At 37.5% G+C, this 17,963-nt stretch overlaps 2 protein-coding genes across 5 annotated transcripts in view; one reads left to right on the forward strand and one right to left on the reverse strand.

Moving 5' to 3' along the window:
- Window positions 1-3,156, forward strand: part of FAM98B (family with sequence similarity 98 member B) — a 42,038-nt gene extending 38,882 nt beyond the window's left edge. The window contains exon 8 of the mRNA XM_036296805.1: window positions 795-3,156. Within this exon, the coding sequence (XP_036152698.1) occupies window positions 795-1,163 (369 nt within the window). The 3' untranslated portion in view covers window positions 1,164-3,156. The remainder of the gene's footprint in view (window positions 1-794) is intronic.
- Window positions 3,157-6,282: 3,126 nt separating this feature from the next.
- The window catches only part of RASGRP1 (RAS guanyl releasing protein 1), an 80,388-nt gene continuing 68,707 nt past the window's right edge, over window positions 6,283-17,963 (reverse strand). For 3 of the 4 annotated variants that reach the window (XM_036296842.1, XM_036296815.1, XM_036296836.1), the window contains 4 exons: window positions 17,792-17,944; window positions 15,965-16,350; window positions 13,823-13,918; window positions 6,283-7,743 (listed from right to left, as the gene is read on the reverse strand). In XM_036296842.1, the coding sequence (XP_036152735.1) occupies window positions 7,609-7,743; window positions 13,823-13,918; window positions 15,965-16,350; window positions 17,792-17,944 (770 nt within the window). In that variant the 3' untranslated portion in view covers window positions 6,283-7,608. The remainder of the gene's footprint in view (window positions 7,744-13,822; window positions 13,919-15,964; window positions 16,351-17,791; window positions 17,945-17,963) is intronic. The other variant, XM_036296825.1, reaches the window with a different exon arrangement.

Raw genomic sequence — 17,963 nt, forward strand, 5'->3', positions numbered from 1 at the left:
TTACCCTTGGCTGTGGCCGGTGGGAGGCACCCTCCGCACAGCTGTCTTGCTCTGTTCATGGGCATGTAGAGGTCTGGGGTCCTATAGAAGTCTGGGGTCTTAAACCAAACTCTTGATTCATCCTTTAAAGTATTATAAAGCATGGTTAAGGAAGGACATCAAGTATTTTTTTTTATAATAACTAGTATCATTGAACGTTAGTAAACTTAAGTTTCTCATAAGAGAGGAATAAATCACTGAGAATCCTTGTATCTCTTTGCAGTACTATCTTGGGTTATAGTCATTATATTCATCTCTGACCTCATTATAGCCACACGTTATCACATATACTTCATACTTGTGAAATAAAAATGTGCTTAAAAATACAATCTTTTATTGGATAGTCCATTACCAAACTAGTAGCAATGGAAAGTCCAGAGTTGTTGTATGAGTAGATATGATTTTAATTTAAGGTCTGTAATTTAAGTATATTAATGTTTTGCTAAAAACGTTTCTTAGTATGATGGGTACTACATTTGTTACAGAATATGCTAGACACATTTAAACAATAGAAAACAAGCCTTTAAGTTTTAGAAATATTTTCCTAGGTGTTTAAAAATAATACCACATTGTAAGGAACTTGTCATACATTGCATTTATATTTTCAATATTCATACTGTCATTCTGATACTTTCATGTCCTTAAATATTTGGCTTCTTTTTATTAGAACAATAATTTCAGTGTTACTTGAGTCCTTTATGTAAATTTTAACTTTTAAAATATTAGTATCTGAAAGAAAATGTTTCTTCATACAGGTGCTGATGGGAAGGGTGCCGGACAGGGGAGGACGGCCGAATGAAATCGAACCACCACCCCCTGAAATGCCACCTTGGCAAAAGAGACAAGAAGGCGGCGGAAGGGGTGGTTGGGGTGGTGGAGGTGGAGGTAGAGGAGGTGGTGGGGGTGGAAGAGGTGGCTGGGGAGGGGGTGGGGGAGGGGGTGGAGGGTGGGGAGGAGGTGGGGGAGGAGGTGGTAGAGGAGGAGGTTTCCAAGGCAGGGGAGATTATGGTGGGAGGGGAGACTATGGTGGGAGAGGGGGCTATGGTGGGAGAGGAGGCTATGGTGGAAGAGGTTATGGAGATCCATATGGAGGAGGTGGTGGTGGCGGATATAGAAGATATTGAAAGGTACAAAAATTAGCAGTGCTTACTTTTTGATAGCTACATTAGGTATAGTGTTCTAAATAACATATTTGAATGTCATCTATGAAGTAAACACTGTTAGATTCCTTGATATCATTCTTGAATTGGGTTAATATGTAAGAGCATTGTTTTATACTATATGATCTCTTGGACAGAGTGGTGAATTTTTTTTCATATCTGTGTACCCTTGAGCATGTTATGTCTTTTTAAAAAACAAAAAAAGCAAAGGCTATTTTTAAAATTGTAAATATTACCATCAGACTTGGAAAAATGGAAAGTATTTTATTGTCATGATTGAATTTAGATTGTTACCTGTATTTTATTCAGGTTTGACACACATAAAACAGACCCCACTTGTTATTAGACTGTTGCCTCATCTGTATTCCTGTGTTTTATATTTATTAATTTAACTTTATAAAATAGGGAAAGGGACTGATAGTTTTGTTCAATAGATAGTTGTCATGGCTTGTTTTTTCTTTTATAGGAAGTGATTCCTCTGCCCAGGTTTCTGTTAAAATTCCACTAATTGAAGCCTGAGTCTACTTTTTGGTGTGCATATTTGATTTATTTTCCAACTGGATTTGAAATTTGTGATTTTGTTTGACAAAGCAAAGTTTGATTGAGGTCAGAATTACTCTAAAGGGACAAAGACATGAACCAGTTTTACATGATGGTGTAAAAAAAATTCTTATAAATTGTTTCTTCATCCTTTGGGCCATCATTTTAAATATTAGAATGTTAAATGGCAGGCTGAACTCTATTACATAGGATTAGAGCAGTACTTTCCAGTTTTAATAAATCAGAGGTAGGCCAAGGCATCCCTTGGTAGTTCTGATTCACAGTTAGATTTGGAAAATACAGTGTTAGAGAAGCATTATATGTGGTTGGAGCAGTCAAAGGCTTGGTGACCAGGAGCTGTGAATTTGAATTATGGCGCTAGCTGAGGGGTGCTATGGGCTAAAATGATCAAAGATCTCAAGGATTGATATGTCCTCATTTGTCAGATGAGGAATGTATGTGATGCTTGAGCCCTACCCACGTTGTTTCATATAGACCTAAGTACAAGTGAAATTTGTTGGGAATTTATAGTGCGCTTATTGTGAATGGTTTAAGAAGTGGGCCAAGTTATGTATTTTTCTCTTAATGTAGAAAGAGAAAGTGATAGCCGTACAGATTTTTTAAATTCCCACTGTAAAGCCTGTATCCCGATGTAAGCTTCTGTTCAACACCTGTGCATAACAACTTTCTATGCTCTAACCACCTCAATAGATAGAATGCTGAGTACCAGTGGATGTTGGTATTTGGCAGTTCTTGTTGTTTTATTTTGTTTTATAGTAAACCCTGTGGTGAAACCTAAAATAATGTTAAAACTTTAAAAGTAAACATTGTGTGTAGTCTTGGCCATGTGTTTTTCAAGATAACCCTTCAAAGAAATTTGTTAAGTATAGGAAAACAAATGTTTTTGATTATTTGTAAACTTAGATTATTTTTTAATGTGCTTATATTTAATGAAAAGACTTAATTTTATTTGTGATTGTTGGAGAAGAATGTTTTTCATAATTAAGAAAACATTTTTATCAGTAGCTATGAACTCTGAAAAATAATTTTTAAAAATATGTAAGCAGAGACCACTGGAGTAAAGTATTTCAAGAGAGTTTCTAGTTAAAACGTTCATTTAAAACTTTAACATTTCTGCTTTATTTCTTTTCGGAAGCTTTAGTTGCTGACATAGAAGGGGCTTATAACTACCTTCAATTATTATCACTAAAGGTTTATGAATAATGACAGAAACAGTAGTTCATCAATTTCTGTAAGATTTCTTTGTACCTTCATAGGAGTGCTGTTGGATTATCCACAGGACTCACTGTAAGTTTTATACAGGTTTAGCACTTGCTCCTGCAATCATGTGAGAGCTGGAGCAACACATTTACACATTCCGATAAACTTCACGTGAATAAAAGCTGAGTGGTCTAGACTCAAATATCTTATTCTTTCTTCTGAGCTAAGAGTTTAATGATAATCTTTGTTCAGTAAAAATTTCATTTGTAGAAGAGTGTGCTAAGCAGTATCTAAAATAGTACTAAGGTGCCCAGCTGGCGTGGTTCAGTGGTTGAGCATCGACTGATGAACTAGGAGATTATGGTTTGATTTCTGGTCAGGGCATGTGCCCAGGTTGCGGGCTGTAGTCCCAGTGTGGGGCATGCAGGAGGCAGCTGAGCAATGATTCTCTCTCATCATTGATATTTCTAGCACTCCCTCTCCCTTTCTCTCTGAATCAATAAAAATATATTTAAAAAAATAATAAAATAAAATAGCAATAAGGCCAGCTAGGGTCTTATTGAAAGGCCATAATGTGAAAATGTTTTGTAAATCGAGTGTAATACAAATGTATAGTATGATGAATGGTACTTAACTGCTTCCTAAAGTTCAATACCTTTTTTGTGTGCTGCTTCATTTTCTTTTTGCCTGGTTCTCATTTTCATATTACCTAGTTTTCCCTCCCCTTTTTAATTTTTCTTGCATTGGTCTAGCCTTTGGTATCTAATAGCATCTATAGATATGTCATTACTGGGAGTTTCTGGGTTAAAGAAGGTAACTCACCTCACATTTGGACTGTACTAGTATAAATAACATAAGTCCTGTCCATACATAAACACCACACATTAATGTCAGCTCTCAGCAAAAGAGGGGGTCATGTGTTTTATTTGAACCTATTCCCTTGTGTTTTGCAGATCAGGGAAACCTTACTCACTAAACAGAAAAAAACCGCAAAACATTTTAAACCAAAAACATTTAGTTGCCTGTATTTGTATCAAAAGAAGGTTTGAAAATCCATAAAAGGTCTGTGACCAGAGAATGTTCTAAGCAATGATACTATCTATATCGTGTAAGGAGCACAAGATAGAGATTTGGGATGGGAATTGGGGCTGGAGGAGAGGAAATTTAATCTCTTCCTTAGGTTTAGGTTGTCAGAGTGACTTCATTATTTTGTATACAATATAATGAAAATTGCCAAAATGATGACTACACCCACATCCAAGTGTATCAGAATGCATTCTGTATTGGGATTTCAGTGATTGGAATTTTTCTTCCTTCTTCATTGGTCTGGTTACACAGAAGTTGGCTGGGGATTAGGGAAATCACAGCTCTCTCTCATCTATATATATCTCTATATATAAAAGCCTAAACGACCATTACGACCGAATGACCGGACAACTGGTCAACCAGTCGCTATGACATGCACTGACTACCAAGGGGCAGATGCTCAATGCAGGAACTGCCCCCTAGTGGTCAGTGCTCTCTCACAGCCAACCTTCCGCGGCCCCTTCCCCTGGCCAGCCAGCCAACCTCCTATGGCCCCTTCCCCCCCATCCCCCAGCTGGCCAACCTCCCTTGGCCCCTCCCTCCCAGCCATCCCTCTCCCCCCCATCGGATCCTAGGAGGGGGGGGGCGGTCAGCCAACCTCCCATGGCCCCTCCCCACAGCTGGCCAACCTCCCGCAGCCCCTCTGCCTGGCCGTCCAGCCCTCCTGATAGACCTCGATTGCCAGGCCGAGGGACCCCACCCATGCACGAATTTGTGCACTGGGTCTCTAGTCACTAATCATGAGCACAAATGAATTGCTCTGGGTGGTCTGTATACTAGATTGAACCATCATTCTCTACCAATTTCACCCACAGCTTCAAAGTTTCTCTACTTGCCAGTTTTCTTGGATAGAACTGTGGAATTAAAGACCAAAGCCACAGAGAAATGACAGCCTCAGATCTGTGTCCTCAGTGTTAAGTGTTTATAGACTTAATATTTAGGGATCACTGTAAGTCATAATGCAGTAAGATGGGAAAAGGTTGAATATTTCTGTACTGTTACTTCTTTGTGTTATAAAAAGATTTAGAAAAAATTTTACTAACTAGTTAGTTGCTTTGCTTTTTCTTCCAGAACTGTTTGGTTAATACAATAGGGGAGTAGTCTCAGCTGTGGATTATAATAAAAATTCAGGTGAAGCGTCTACATATTCATGAACTAGAAGAAATACAAGACATCTATGCTATAGGGATCCTAATGTCTTTTATCATATAAATATTACACAAAGAAAACTTACAATAGATATAAAAAACTTTACAATCTGTACATTTGCTTTTTCCTTGTAGTTCTTTTACATAATACATCTTTAGACAGAAATTCACAACCAGTAAAAAGGCAAGTCAGTTAACAAAGAAAATGAGAAGTGACATTGCTGTTAACAAAACAAAACTTGTCATTGTTTTGGCAGATAAATATATGCCCAAACTTATTCAAGTCAGTACAAGACACAGAAATTTGTATTCTAGGCTTAACAACCAAAAGTCTATTCCAGATTATTTCTGTAGATTCCACACAAATAATACTAATTTACACACTACTTCTTTGGCCCTAGGTGGGCTGTAAAAACCTGTGATGAAATTACTGCTTCCTGTCCATTCAGGGGTAAGATTCTTTAGCCATGTTAATTTGACTAAGAGGACTGATCTTTTGAATTCCTATAGATTACAGATTATTTACATAGAAACTAACCTGGAATCTGTATTTTGGGTGGAGGGGAAGAAAAATGAAAAAATTATTGTTATGTGGCTATGTTTAAAGAAAATTGAGCTGTACTGTTTTTGGTTTATATCAGAGGAAAAGGAAAATAGTGAAGAATATGAATTTTAAAGATGATCATAAACTCATGTTCCATATAATGTAAGTGGCACAGTAGAGTAGCTTCTATAAGTTCACATATTAGGTGGTGAGATTTAAGTCTGTGTGTAAAGCGATTTTTTAAAACACAAAGGAAAACTAGTCACTAGCTTTGTCACTAAAGCTCAGTATAAGGAGGTATGCAGATAGGAACTAGTCTTTCATCAAATTAACTTCTTAAATGGTCTGAATCCTCCAAGGAAGCTACATTATGTATATGTACTTTGTACTCTAAGACTTGGTGTTGTTGGCTTTAGGTTAGGAACTTCTAAAGGCTGGGATTATATTCTTGGCATGTTCTTCAACTTGTTTATGAATTTCAAGTCAGTTTTGTACCAGGCTTTCTAGGCATGGAAGGTAAGTCGCCCCCCCCCCCCCACCCCCCCAAAAAAAAAAGAAAGAAAGAAAATGATTCATTGGACTTTTTTAGAGAAATAGTCTAACAAAGGAGTTAGTGATCAGTTGCCTAGACAACTAAATGAGCCCATTTATCATTAACTTTCATTAATAGATAACTCACAGGGCTCTTACTTATGAGGTTGCAAACAATACAATTTACATTGTGAGTAAATTCTTCATCTTATAACAAACTGAACTTATATTTGTGAATTTATGTAAATAACTAAAAGTTGTTTAATTCACTTCCACATTTTATGAAGGGGGAAACAAAATTCCAAGTCACATGCATGCCTGATACTGTATATACATAATATATACACATATATACACGCTGTCAGCTGTTATTGAAGGCTCTGATCCAATTAGCTTATTTCTAAATGGTATTAATAGTGAAGGCAGTATACTGGTAAGCACAAATTCAGCTCAAAAAGTTACTTAAAAAAGGGTAAAGATGGCACATGAAGTGCTAAGCAGACTCTGTTTTTTAAAAAGTAGCCATAAAGTCCTAATTCTATCCACTGTAGAGGACAGACATGTTTCCATTATGTTTATTTTAGCTAATTACTCAGTCATGTATAAAATGGTAATAGTTATGTTTTCAGGCATTTAATTTGATTACTTATTTATTATGACTTTGTGACTAAATCTATTAGTTGATATACAACTGGATAATGTCATGTTGTTGAATAGGCCTCCACAATTTGTACTTACATTCTAGAAGTTCAGCTCTAGGTAGATACCCTTGTGTATATGATGAGCACAGTGAGGAAGGATGGGGTGGGAGGGGCTAATTGATTAGATTTGAGGTAGTGAATCTGGAACCAGATTCATAAAGAATGCTGGAATGTAGAGGAAGTGAATCTACTTTAATATTATAAATAAGCTTTGAGTGGAACAAAGTAAATTCCCCAGTTTACAGAAAACCCCAGGGAAGGAAGCAAATTTATTTTCCAGAGATTTTAGTTCTGAGGAAGAAGCAGCCAGGCAGGCCACATAGGAGAAGCTACCTTGTCAGAAAACTATAGTCATGTTTTTTCTTACTTTTGCCCTTAGTCTCAGGGGAAAATGTTAGTGGTATGAATGGCAAAAATTTTGCATTTTTCAGTTTTCCTCCCCTTTGATTCAACTGACTGGAAGAGAAAACAATATCACACATTACCGGGGGGTGGAGTGGGGGAGAGACTAGCTTTTCCTTTAAAGTACCCCCTTTAAAGCTGGTCACTCTAAGGTTCCCCAATCTTTGTGTTGACTGGTTTGGGAAATGAGATCTCTGATCCATTTATCTACAGATTGTGCTTCTTGCGTTTCTGGGCTAAGAACTGTCACCCTGTTCCATCTGAGCTAAGACATGATTGCTTTTTGCAAGTTGGAGTCCTTCTATTTTCTTCTGTGCATATCTCAGTTGGATCTTTAGAGCATCATTATCTGCTTTCAGTGTATTTATTTCCTAAAGAGAAAGGAGAATAAGGTATGTTAATAAAGCAGCAATGAATAGTAAATCAGTTACAGTATCGGAAGTTCTACACTTGATTGGCATCTCCCATTCATTGTGGCTGAGTATTAAAAAATTTTTTCAAGAGTTATTTTACCCTTAATATAAACTAATAAGTTAAATAACAAATGAACATGTGCAGACAGCAGTTAGTTTTTGTTAATCATATCAAAGGCTAACAGGCAGAATAAACCATTCCAGGGCAATAGGTGGATAATGACACAACCTATGGAAGTTGTGTAGCAGGAGACCTAAACTTGGCAGAAACAAAGTCTCTGGTCAGGTTTGAGGTTTGAAAGCAGTGATTCGGAATACTGTAATATGATATATCATAGTTCATTTTTCTTCAAGTGTTTTTACCTCCAAATCATTGAAAACTAGTGAACTCTTGGCAAAGACAGGAATTTTATCCCAGCCTCTAAACTGGAATCCAGTTATCTAATTTTCAGTGATTTAATTATATGGACAGCAGTTGGTTTCCAGTCTTGAAGTTTTTCTTAAAATTGAAATATATTTGGCACATAACATTATATAAATTTAAGGTGTACAACCTGTTAATTTGATAATTATGTATTGTAATATGATTGCCAAGGTCGCTATAATTAACACCTCTATCATGTTACATAATTCTTTTTAGAAGTTGGAATAATTCTAGTCTTCTTAGCAAGTTTGATGATACAATATTATTGTCTATAATCTCTATACTGTGCATTATATCTCTAGGGCTAATTTATCACTTGTTGTAAATTTGTACCCTCAACATCTGTCCTCTTCTCCCACCCCCATTGCCTGGTAACCACCATTTTATTCTCTGCTTTTATAAGTTTGCTTTTTAAAATTCTACATGTAAGTGATTCAGTATAGTACTTGTTTTTCTCTGTCTGACTTACCTCAGTGTGCTCAAGGTTCATCCATGTGTCACAAACAGGAAGATTTAATTTTTTTATGGTTGAATAATATTCAATTGTATACATGTACCACATTTTCTTTATCCATTCATCTGACTATGGACACTTAGCTTGTTGCGTATCTAAATAATGCTGCAGTGAACAGGTGGTGTATTTATGCTTTTGAGTTAGTGTTTTCTTCTGATAATTACTCAGAAGTGGAATTGCTAGATCATGTGATAGTTCTATTTTTAATTTTTTGAGGGACCTCCATATTGTTTTCCACAGTGGCTGTACCAATTAACATTCCCGCAACAGTGCACAAGGGTTCCATTTTCTCCATGGCCTTGTCAGCACTCATTACTTGTCTTTTTTAACATTTATCTTTATTGTTGAACGTTTAACAGGTATCTCTTTTTTCCCCCCATCCTACACCCTTCTCCTTCTAGGCCTTCTCTGCACTATTGTCTGTTCATGGTCTGTGCATATAAATTCATTGGTTAATCAGTTCCTGCCCACCCCCATCCCCCTGAAATACGTCAGTCTGTTGCATGCTTCAATGTCTTTGGATCTTTTTTTGTTCATCAGTTTATTTTGTTCGTTAGATTCCAAATATAAATGAGATCATGTGATACTTGTCTTTCTCTTTCTGGCTTATTTCACTTGGCATAATACTCTCCAGGTCCCTCCATGCTGTCTCAAAGGGTAAGAGAGCCTTCTTTTTTTACAGCTGCATAGTATTCCATGTGTAAATGTATCACAGTTTTTTAATCATTCATTTACTGATGGGCACTTGGGCTATTTCCAGATCTTAGCTATTGTAAATAATGCTGCTATAAACATAGGGGTGCATATATTCTTTCTGATTATGATCAGTGTTTCTGGCTTCTTAGGATTAATTCCTAGAAGTGGGATCCGATGATAGCGGTTCTAACAGGTGTCAGGTGATATTTCATTGTAGTTTTTTTTTTTTTTTAATCCTCATCGGAGGATATTTTTCCATTGATTTTTTAGAGAGAGTGGAAGGGAGAGGGAGAGACATAGAGAGAGAAACATCGATGTGAGAGAGACACATTGATTGGTTGCCTCCTGCACACGCCCCGACCAGGGCCCAGGCCCAGGCCTAGATGGAGCCCACAACCTGGGCATGTGCCCTTGATCAGAGTCGAACCTGGGATTCTTCAGTCTGCAGGCTGACGCTCTATCCATTGAGCCAAATTGGCCAGCACTCATTGTAGTTTTGATAGGCATTTCCCTGATGATTAGTGATGATGAGCACATTTTTATGTACCTGTTGGCCATCTGTATATCTTCTTTGGAAAATATCTTTAGTTCTTCTGACCAGTTTTTTTAATCCTTCCCCCAGGATATGTTTATTGATTGTAGAAAGAGAGGAGGGAGAGGGTGAGAAACCAATTAGTTGCCTCCAGTATGCTCCTGACCGGGGATTGAACCTGCAACCTGGGTATGTGCCCTGACAGAAATCGAACCAAACCCTTTTGGTTTATGGGACGATGCTTCAACCAACTGAGTCACTAGGCCAGGGCTGCCCATTTTTAAATTGGATTTTTTTTGTTATTGTTTGAGTCTTTTAAAATACATATTTTGGACATTAATCCTTTATTTGATATATAGTTTGCAAAAATGTTCTCTCATTCTTTATCATTTTGTTGTTTCTTTTGGGAAAGCTTTTATGTTTAAATGTAGTTTTATTTGTTGATTTTTACTTTTATTTTTGCTTTTGGTGTCATATCCAAAAAAATCATTGTCAAGACTAATATCAAGGAACTTCTCCCGAACTATGTGTTCTTTCAAGAGTTCTATAATACCAAGTTTTACGTTTGATCCATTTTGAGTTATTTTTGGGGAGCAGTGTAAAATTCCCAGTTTCATTGCTCTGTATGTGTTTTTCCAAAACCATTTGTTGAAGAGACCTTATTTTCCGCACTGGGTGCTCTTGGCTCACGCATTGAATATTAGCTGACCTGTACAAGCAGGAGTTTCATTCTGAGCTCTTGTTTCTGTTACATTGGTCTACATGTTTATTTTTGTGCCAGTACCATACTGTTTTTTATTACTGTAGCTTTATGGTGAAGTTTGAAATCAGGGAGTGTGGTACCTCCAAGAATTTTTTTAAATAGGGATTGCTTTGGTTATTTGGGGTCTTTTGTAGTTCCATACCATTTTTAGGATTATTTTTCCATTTCTTAAAGAATGCCATTGGTATTTTGATGGAGATTACATTGAATCTATAGATTGCTTTGGACAGTGTGGATATTTTAACAATATTAATTCTTCTAATCCATGAACACAGGAGTCTTTCCATTTATGTTTTCTTCAGTTTTAGCAAAGTCTTGTAGTTTTCATTGTATAGATCTTTTACTTCCTGGGTTAAATGTAGTCCAAGTATTTTATTGTTTTTGATGCTATTGTGAATGGATATTTTAGATGTATATTAGTAGAAATTCAACTGATTGCTGTATCCTGCAATTTTACTGAAATTGTTGATTAGTTCCAACAGTTTTCTGGTTGAGTCTTTGGATTTTCTACATACCAGTACAGACTCAGAATATCTGCAGACAATCCTATTTTGGATGACTTTTATTTCTTTTTCTAGTTTAATCACTCTAGCTAAGACTCAGTACTGTACTGAATAAGAGTGGGCATATGTTGAGCCATCCTTGCATCCAAGGGTAAATCCCACTTAGCCCTGGTATATAATCCTTTCTGTGTGTTCCTGAATTTGGTTTGCTAATATTTTGTTGATAATTTTTGTATCTATATTTATCAGTGATATTGGTCTGTATTTTTCTTGTGGTGCCCTTATCTCTCTTTGGTAACAGTTAGGTAATGGTGCCCTTGTAGAATGAGTTTGGAAGTATTCCCTCCTCCTCAATTTTTTGAAAGAGTTTGAGAAGGATTGGTGTTAATTCTTCTTTGAGTAGAATTTGCTAGTGAAGCCATTTCATTATCCTGGGATTTTTTTGTATTGGGAGGTTCATTACTATTCAGTCTCTTTGTTCATTATTAGTCTGTTCAGATTTCTACTTCTGTCTGGGTATACTGTGTGTTTCTAGAAATGTATCCATTTATTTTAGGTTATCTAATTTATTGGCATATAATTGTTTATAATAGTTTCTTGTGGTGTCATGTATTTGTGTAGTAACAGTTGTAATACCACATTTTGCATTTCTAATTTTATCCTTTTAAAGAATCAGCTTTTAGTTTTGTCGAGCCTTTCTATTTTTACTTGTCTCTATTTCACTTATTTTTGTTCTGATCTTAATAATTTTCTTCTTTCTTCTAACTTTGGGTTTAATTTGTCCTTTTTTAAGTCCCAAGAGGTGTAAAGTAGGTTGTTTGTTTGAGATTGTTTTAGATATGCATTTGGTGCATACTGTAAGTTTTGATATGTTGTATTTCCATTTGTGTAGAGGTAATTTTTTATTTCCCATTTGATTTCTTTGACTCAATGGTTGTTCAGTTTCCCTCTTGTTAATTTCTAGTTTCATACCATTGTGGTCTGAAAATATAGTTGGTATGATTTCAGTCTTTAAATTTGCTGTGATTTTTTTGTGCCCTATCATGATCTATCCTGGAAAATATATATTCTGCTGCTGCTGTTTAAGAGAATTTTCTATGTATGTCTGTTAAGTTGATTTGTTCTAGAGTGTGGTTCAATTCTAAAATTTCCTTGTTAATTTTCTGTCTGGATGATCTATCCTTTGATAACAGTAGGGTGTTGAAGTCCCCTACCATTATTGTGTGGTCTATTTCTCCCTTTAGATCTGTTAGTATTTGCTTAATACATATATTTCAGTGCTCCAATGATGGCTGTGTGTGTACATATATATATATATATATATATATATTTATAATTGTACATTTGTCTTGTGTGGCAATGGCCACCTTGTTTTAGTTTCTATTCATGTGGAATATTCCTTTTCTATCCATTTTGAGCCTGTGTCTAGAGCAGCCATGGGCAAACTACGGCCCGCGGGCCAGATCCGGCCCGTTTGAAATGAATAAAACTATTGAAAAAAAAGACCGTACCCTTTTATGTAATGATGTTTACTTTGAATTTATATTAGTTCACATAAACACTCCATCCATGCTTTTGTTCCCGCCCTCCGGTCCAGTTTAAGAACCCATTGTGGCCCTCGAGTCAAAAAGTTTGCCCACCCCTGGTCTAGAGCTCAAATGAGTTTGCTATAGATAGCATATAATTGGGTCTCTTTTTAAATCCATATGGCCTTTTGATTGGTAAACTTATCTATTTATATTTAGAGTGATTATTGATGTATAAGAACTTACTATTGCCATCTGGTTGTTGTGTATCTCCATTGTTTCTTTTTCTCTCAGTTTATCTTTGTAAAGTGGTAATTTTCCATGGTAATTTGCTTAGTCTCCCCTTTTGGTGTTTCATAACTCTACTTTAGATTTTTGCTTTGTGGATACCATGTGGCTTATAAAAAACATATCATAGATAAAATAGTCCTTTTATGCTGGTAGCACCTTATCTTCATTTGTCTATAAAGTTTCTACTCTTACTTCTCCCCTTTTATATTTTTGATATCACAATTTACCTCTTTATGCTTTGAATTCATTGAGAAATGAAATTAGGTAATAGTTATTTTTAATACTCCTTAAGTCTTTATAATAATAAAAGTGTAATATGCTAATTAGACCAGACAGCCAAACGATCTTCTGGACAAAGTTGGGTCTGCGAGGGCCAAGCCCCTTGCACGAATTTTGTGCATCGGGCCTCTACTACTACCATAAACAGTTAACACCCCTTTCTAATAGATAGTTATAGTTTTTCTAATTCTAAAGAGTAGTGTAGGAAAGTAGGTTATGGGACAACTGGGCCAATAGCAGTTGTCTAAATATTCTATAGGGTCAATACTAACAATGTACTTCTTTTTAGAGTTTACGGTGAGCTGTGGATGGGGCTGTTGAATTCTAGGTAGTCTAATCATGTAAGGATTTTACTTAATGGAAAGTGGGACTCATTGTGTGTGTTTTTTAAACATAATTGTGAATTCTTGTCCCTAGGTCACTATGACAAGAATAAATGTAAAGAGAGGCAAACGGTAAGAGGGTTTGTGAGTTCTGGTATTAGTGGGTAGGAATTATTCTGGACCTACCTCATATGAAATCTCTCTACCACCCATTTCTTGCATCAGGAAGTCATTGTTGCCATCTACATTGTTCCTTTTCATGGACATGTAAAATGTCAAGACCTGAAGCAAACCGTAAAGAGAGCATATGGAATCCTGGCCCTGTGTTTTACAGAGGACTAAACAGGTCAAAGACTTTAATGGGTAGTTGTGTTTCTGGGGACTAGAAACACAAATCTTTGTAAAGTTTTTTCTCCTCTATTGGGTTCGCTTTTCAAGATTTCTTTCACCTTTTGATTGACTTAAAGCATGTGTTAAAAATACTCTGAGTAAGAGAGTACCTTTCATCCAGAAAATCTGTTCTTTTTTTCATGTTTCTCCTAATGTTATATCTTTTTGTTTTTAATATATTTTATTGATTTTTTTCACAGAGAGGAAGGGAGAGGGATAGAGAGTTAGAAACATCGATCAGCTGCCTCCTGCACACTCCCCACTGGATATGTGTCTGCAACCAAGGTACATGCCCTTGACCGGAATTGAACCCTTGAGTCCGCAGGCCGACGCTCTATCCACTGAGCCAAATCGGTTAGGGCCTAATGTTATATCTTTTTGTTCCAGACACCAAACCAAGATTTTCTTCTTATTATGTATGTAACTTCCCTTTTTTAAAAAAAATATTTTTTATTGATTTTAGAGAGGATCATCAATTGGCTGCTTCCTGCATGCCCCCTACTGGGGATAGCCCACAACCCGGGCATATGCCCTGACCAGGAATCGAACTGTGACCTCCTGGTTCACTGAGCCATGCCAGCTAACTTGTTTCTTTAAATGTGCCTCTAAGTCAGTTCCTGGAGTTTGACAGGAAAGGTACAACACTGAGAACAAGGTGGGAATCCTGAGGCCATCTTGCACAGCTTCACTATGTATTATATAGACTTATGTAAGGAATTCTATCTAGGTGAATGTTGGCTTTATATTGTAATAATAGACCTCCAAAAACACATTGCCAACCTTGATGCTTGCCATTGGTAAGAAACTATATCTATAAACAAGAGGTCTATGTAAGCCAGCTCACTGTGAGTTTTGCATGCTGAACAAAAAGAAGTATGCTAGTAATTGACCCTACAGAGGAGAGTATTTGGAAACTACCTGTTCTATCCTACTTTCCTTTTTTTTTTAAAAAAAAAAAAATATATATTTTATTGATTTTTTTTTTTTTTTTTTTTACAGAGAGGAAGGGAGAGGGATAGAGAGTTAGAAACATTGATGGGAGAGAAACATTGATCAGCTGCCTTCTGCACACTCCCCTACCAGGAATGTGCCCACAACCAAGGTACATGCCCTTGACCAGAATCGAACCCGGGACCTTTCAGTCTGCGGGCCGACACTCTATCCACTGAGCCAAACCGGTTAGGGCACCTTCTTTCCTTTTTATTTTTTAACCTCCTCATTCCCTTCTCTCAAATCTTTGGCACCATATTCCCAAACTCCTTTTGCCACTATTAGGTACCTTATTAGACATTGTGAGCCTAACAGGAAAAAGAAGCTCCCAGTAGCACAATTTTTACCATTTTATAGATTATATTGCTGTATATTATATTCAGCTATGCATTTGCCAACTACTATTGATTTAGCTCTTCAGCACATTCCCTGATGTGTTAGAAATGATCTCCCTCATTTACATTAAGAGGGAGGCCTTTCAGTTGGTGAATTATAATACACTTTTTTTTTTTTTTTTTTTTGGTAGCACACTGATCACCTACCTTCTTTTAGGAAGATGCCTAGGCAACCATGAAGGTCCCCAAACATAACACTGATGAATAGAGTAAAAATTATAAGGAAGAAGGATTTAGGCAAGTTCACTGTAAGTCCCATCTCGAAAAGGGGTGTGGGGTCAGCATTGTAAAACTGGTCAGTAGGAGTTGTTTTGGAGCCTCCTGTGAACAGTTTGGGCCCTGGCACGTCTATGGCAATAGGGAGCCCTGTATATGTCCTGTTGTAGTCATGTAATGTGAGTCAGTGTCCCCACTCGTTTCTTTGAGAGAAAGCCAGGATCTCTTTACTTGTTTTAATCTGCTAGTAATCAACTTGGACTGAATCTTCAGTTTATGCTCCCTTCCCTGGTTTAGCCCCATTTCTCTCAGAGTCTGAAAACAAAGGAAAAGGTACCTGTTCCAGCTCTTGGTAAGTTGGGAGTCTGAGGTGGCGGAGTTCCTCCTTTGATTTCATGAAGGAGTCTTTATTCTCCCACTTGACAAAAGCCCGCTTTCTGACCAAGACTGGGCTGGGGCATGGAGACGTAGGACTAGGAAGCACGTACAGAGTGTCCTGGGCTGTCTTCCTTGGGGAAGATAGCGCAAAAGGACCAGAAGGGCCCTCGCTGCCCATCCAAGGCAGTACTTCGGTCTGGGTGGCCTTGTGGGCGACAGTCCTCTTCAGCCGAACAGAAATCTTCTGTGAGGACACTCCCATGAGCATGATGGTCCGATCTTTACTTTCTTCACTTTGTTCCACAGCCTCCCCATTAGGGAATGGAAAAGGTCCATCCTCAGGTGCTGTAGGAAGACACGAGACATGTTAGTGCTCTAGTTCAGAAAAGCAGAGACTCAGATTGATACATTAGTTTCAGAAAGCCCATGGGCCCCAAATGGGCTCATTTTTAGGCACCCAATTTAGGGGGTGAAGGGGACTGAAACTCAGGGACTTTGCTGGCCAAGCTGTGGCTGCTGGTATCAGGCTGCATTCACCCTGAGGAAGGGACATCTTTTTCTATTTGCACAAAGGTTGCCTAGAGGGAAAACTGAAGCCCCTGCCTCAGGGCTGTCATGTTTCATAAATATCTTCAGTAGACCCTGGGATTTGGGAGCTGTCAGCACTCAGGTTTTGGTCCTGATACAGGTGGCCTTGATTAGCTGCTAGGAATTCTCTGTGGCACCTATTTGCGAATTTGTACAGTAGGCACAGCTTAACTGTGATAGGGAAGTTCTAGCAAATATATTGCCCCCCTTTGATACTGATGAGAAAAGGAGAGAGGAGTCATTCTGGTTTTCTTCTTCGAACAACAGCCTTATCCAGGACCCAGCTAGGTATTAACCAAAAGAAGTAAGTTCCTGGAGATGTAGAGTAGGAGCGGATGAATTTGAGATGGGGGTAGGCTTTAAGATAGGCAGCAGATCGTCTATGTTTACTGCTTTGCAAAGACTCAGCAGTAAGTTTAAAATACGCTTTTTTATTAGCAAAATTTCCAGCTAAGACATTGGATTGGTAAAGTAAAATGGCTTTTGGACAACGAGAGTTTTCTACTTAGCATTTGTAATCCCAATCAACAATTGTAATATTAGAAATACTTGTAATACTTTTAAGGATCCTACCTAGTATTTTTCTCTAGGGGAACATAATTTAAATTAACATTAAATACCCAAATAAAGCTCAAAATTATAATTATACTGTTATTTAAGTACCAGAATAAATTGTTATATTTACTCTAAAATAATTTCACTGTCTCTTTTGGAGGAGTAAGGTAAGTATGAAAAGATACAGCCTTTTTCCCGACTTCACGCTGAGACCCCAGACCTCTGTGTTATTTTCTGCATGAAATTTGCATTTTATGTGGCAGTTGTTCCCAAAGATGATGTAACTCTTAAAATATAGGGCACATAATATACAGGCATGTCTTCCATAGTGGAATTCGTGCTGGTTTCTATTAAGAAAGAGAAGGATGGCATGGCTCAGTGATAGAGCGTCGACCTATGAATCAGGAGGTCATGGTTCGGTTCCTGGTCAGGGCACATGCCAGGGTTGTGGACTTGATCCCCAGTGTGGGGCGTGCAGGAGGCAGCCAATCAGTGATGTTTCTCTCTCTCTCCCTCTCTGAAATAAATTGAAATATATTTACAAAAAGAAAAGAAATAGAAGGGTAAAGATAATCTTTCCTCCCTGAAAACTTCATCCTTCCCATTTCACTTTCCAAGATAGATGTTCCCAGTGCCTCCTTACCATGGAGCAGATCTTTGGCTCCCAGTGAGCAGAGGTTGAACGTTGGCCCCACAGCGGTGCTATTGTCTGTGAGAGCTGCTGAGTTCTTGGCTCGCTTCTTGCACTCGAACACAACCAGATCTTTGCATTGTTTGTGGCAGTTCATCCCGCAGTCTATGGACAAGACACCCTG

The sequence above is a fragment of the Myotis myotis genome, unplaced genomic scaffold (genome assembly GCF_014108235.1).
Source record: "Myotis myotis isolate mMyoMyo1 unplaced genomic scaffold, mMyoMyo1.p scaffold_m19_p_1, whole genome shotgun sequence".
Taxonomy (NCBI): Eukaryota; Metazoa; Chordata; class Mammalia; order Chiroptera; family Vespertilionidae; genus Myotis; species Myotis myotis.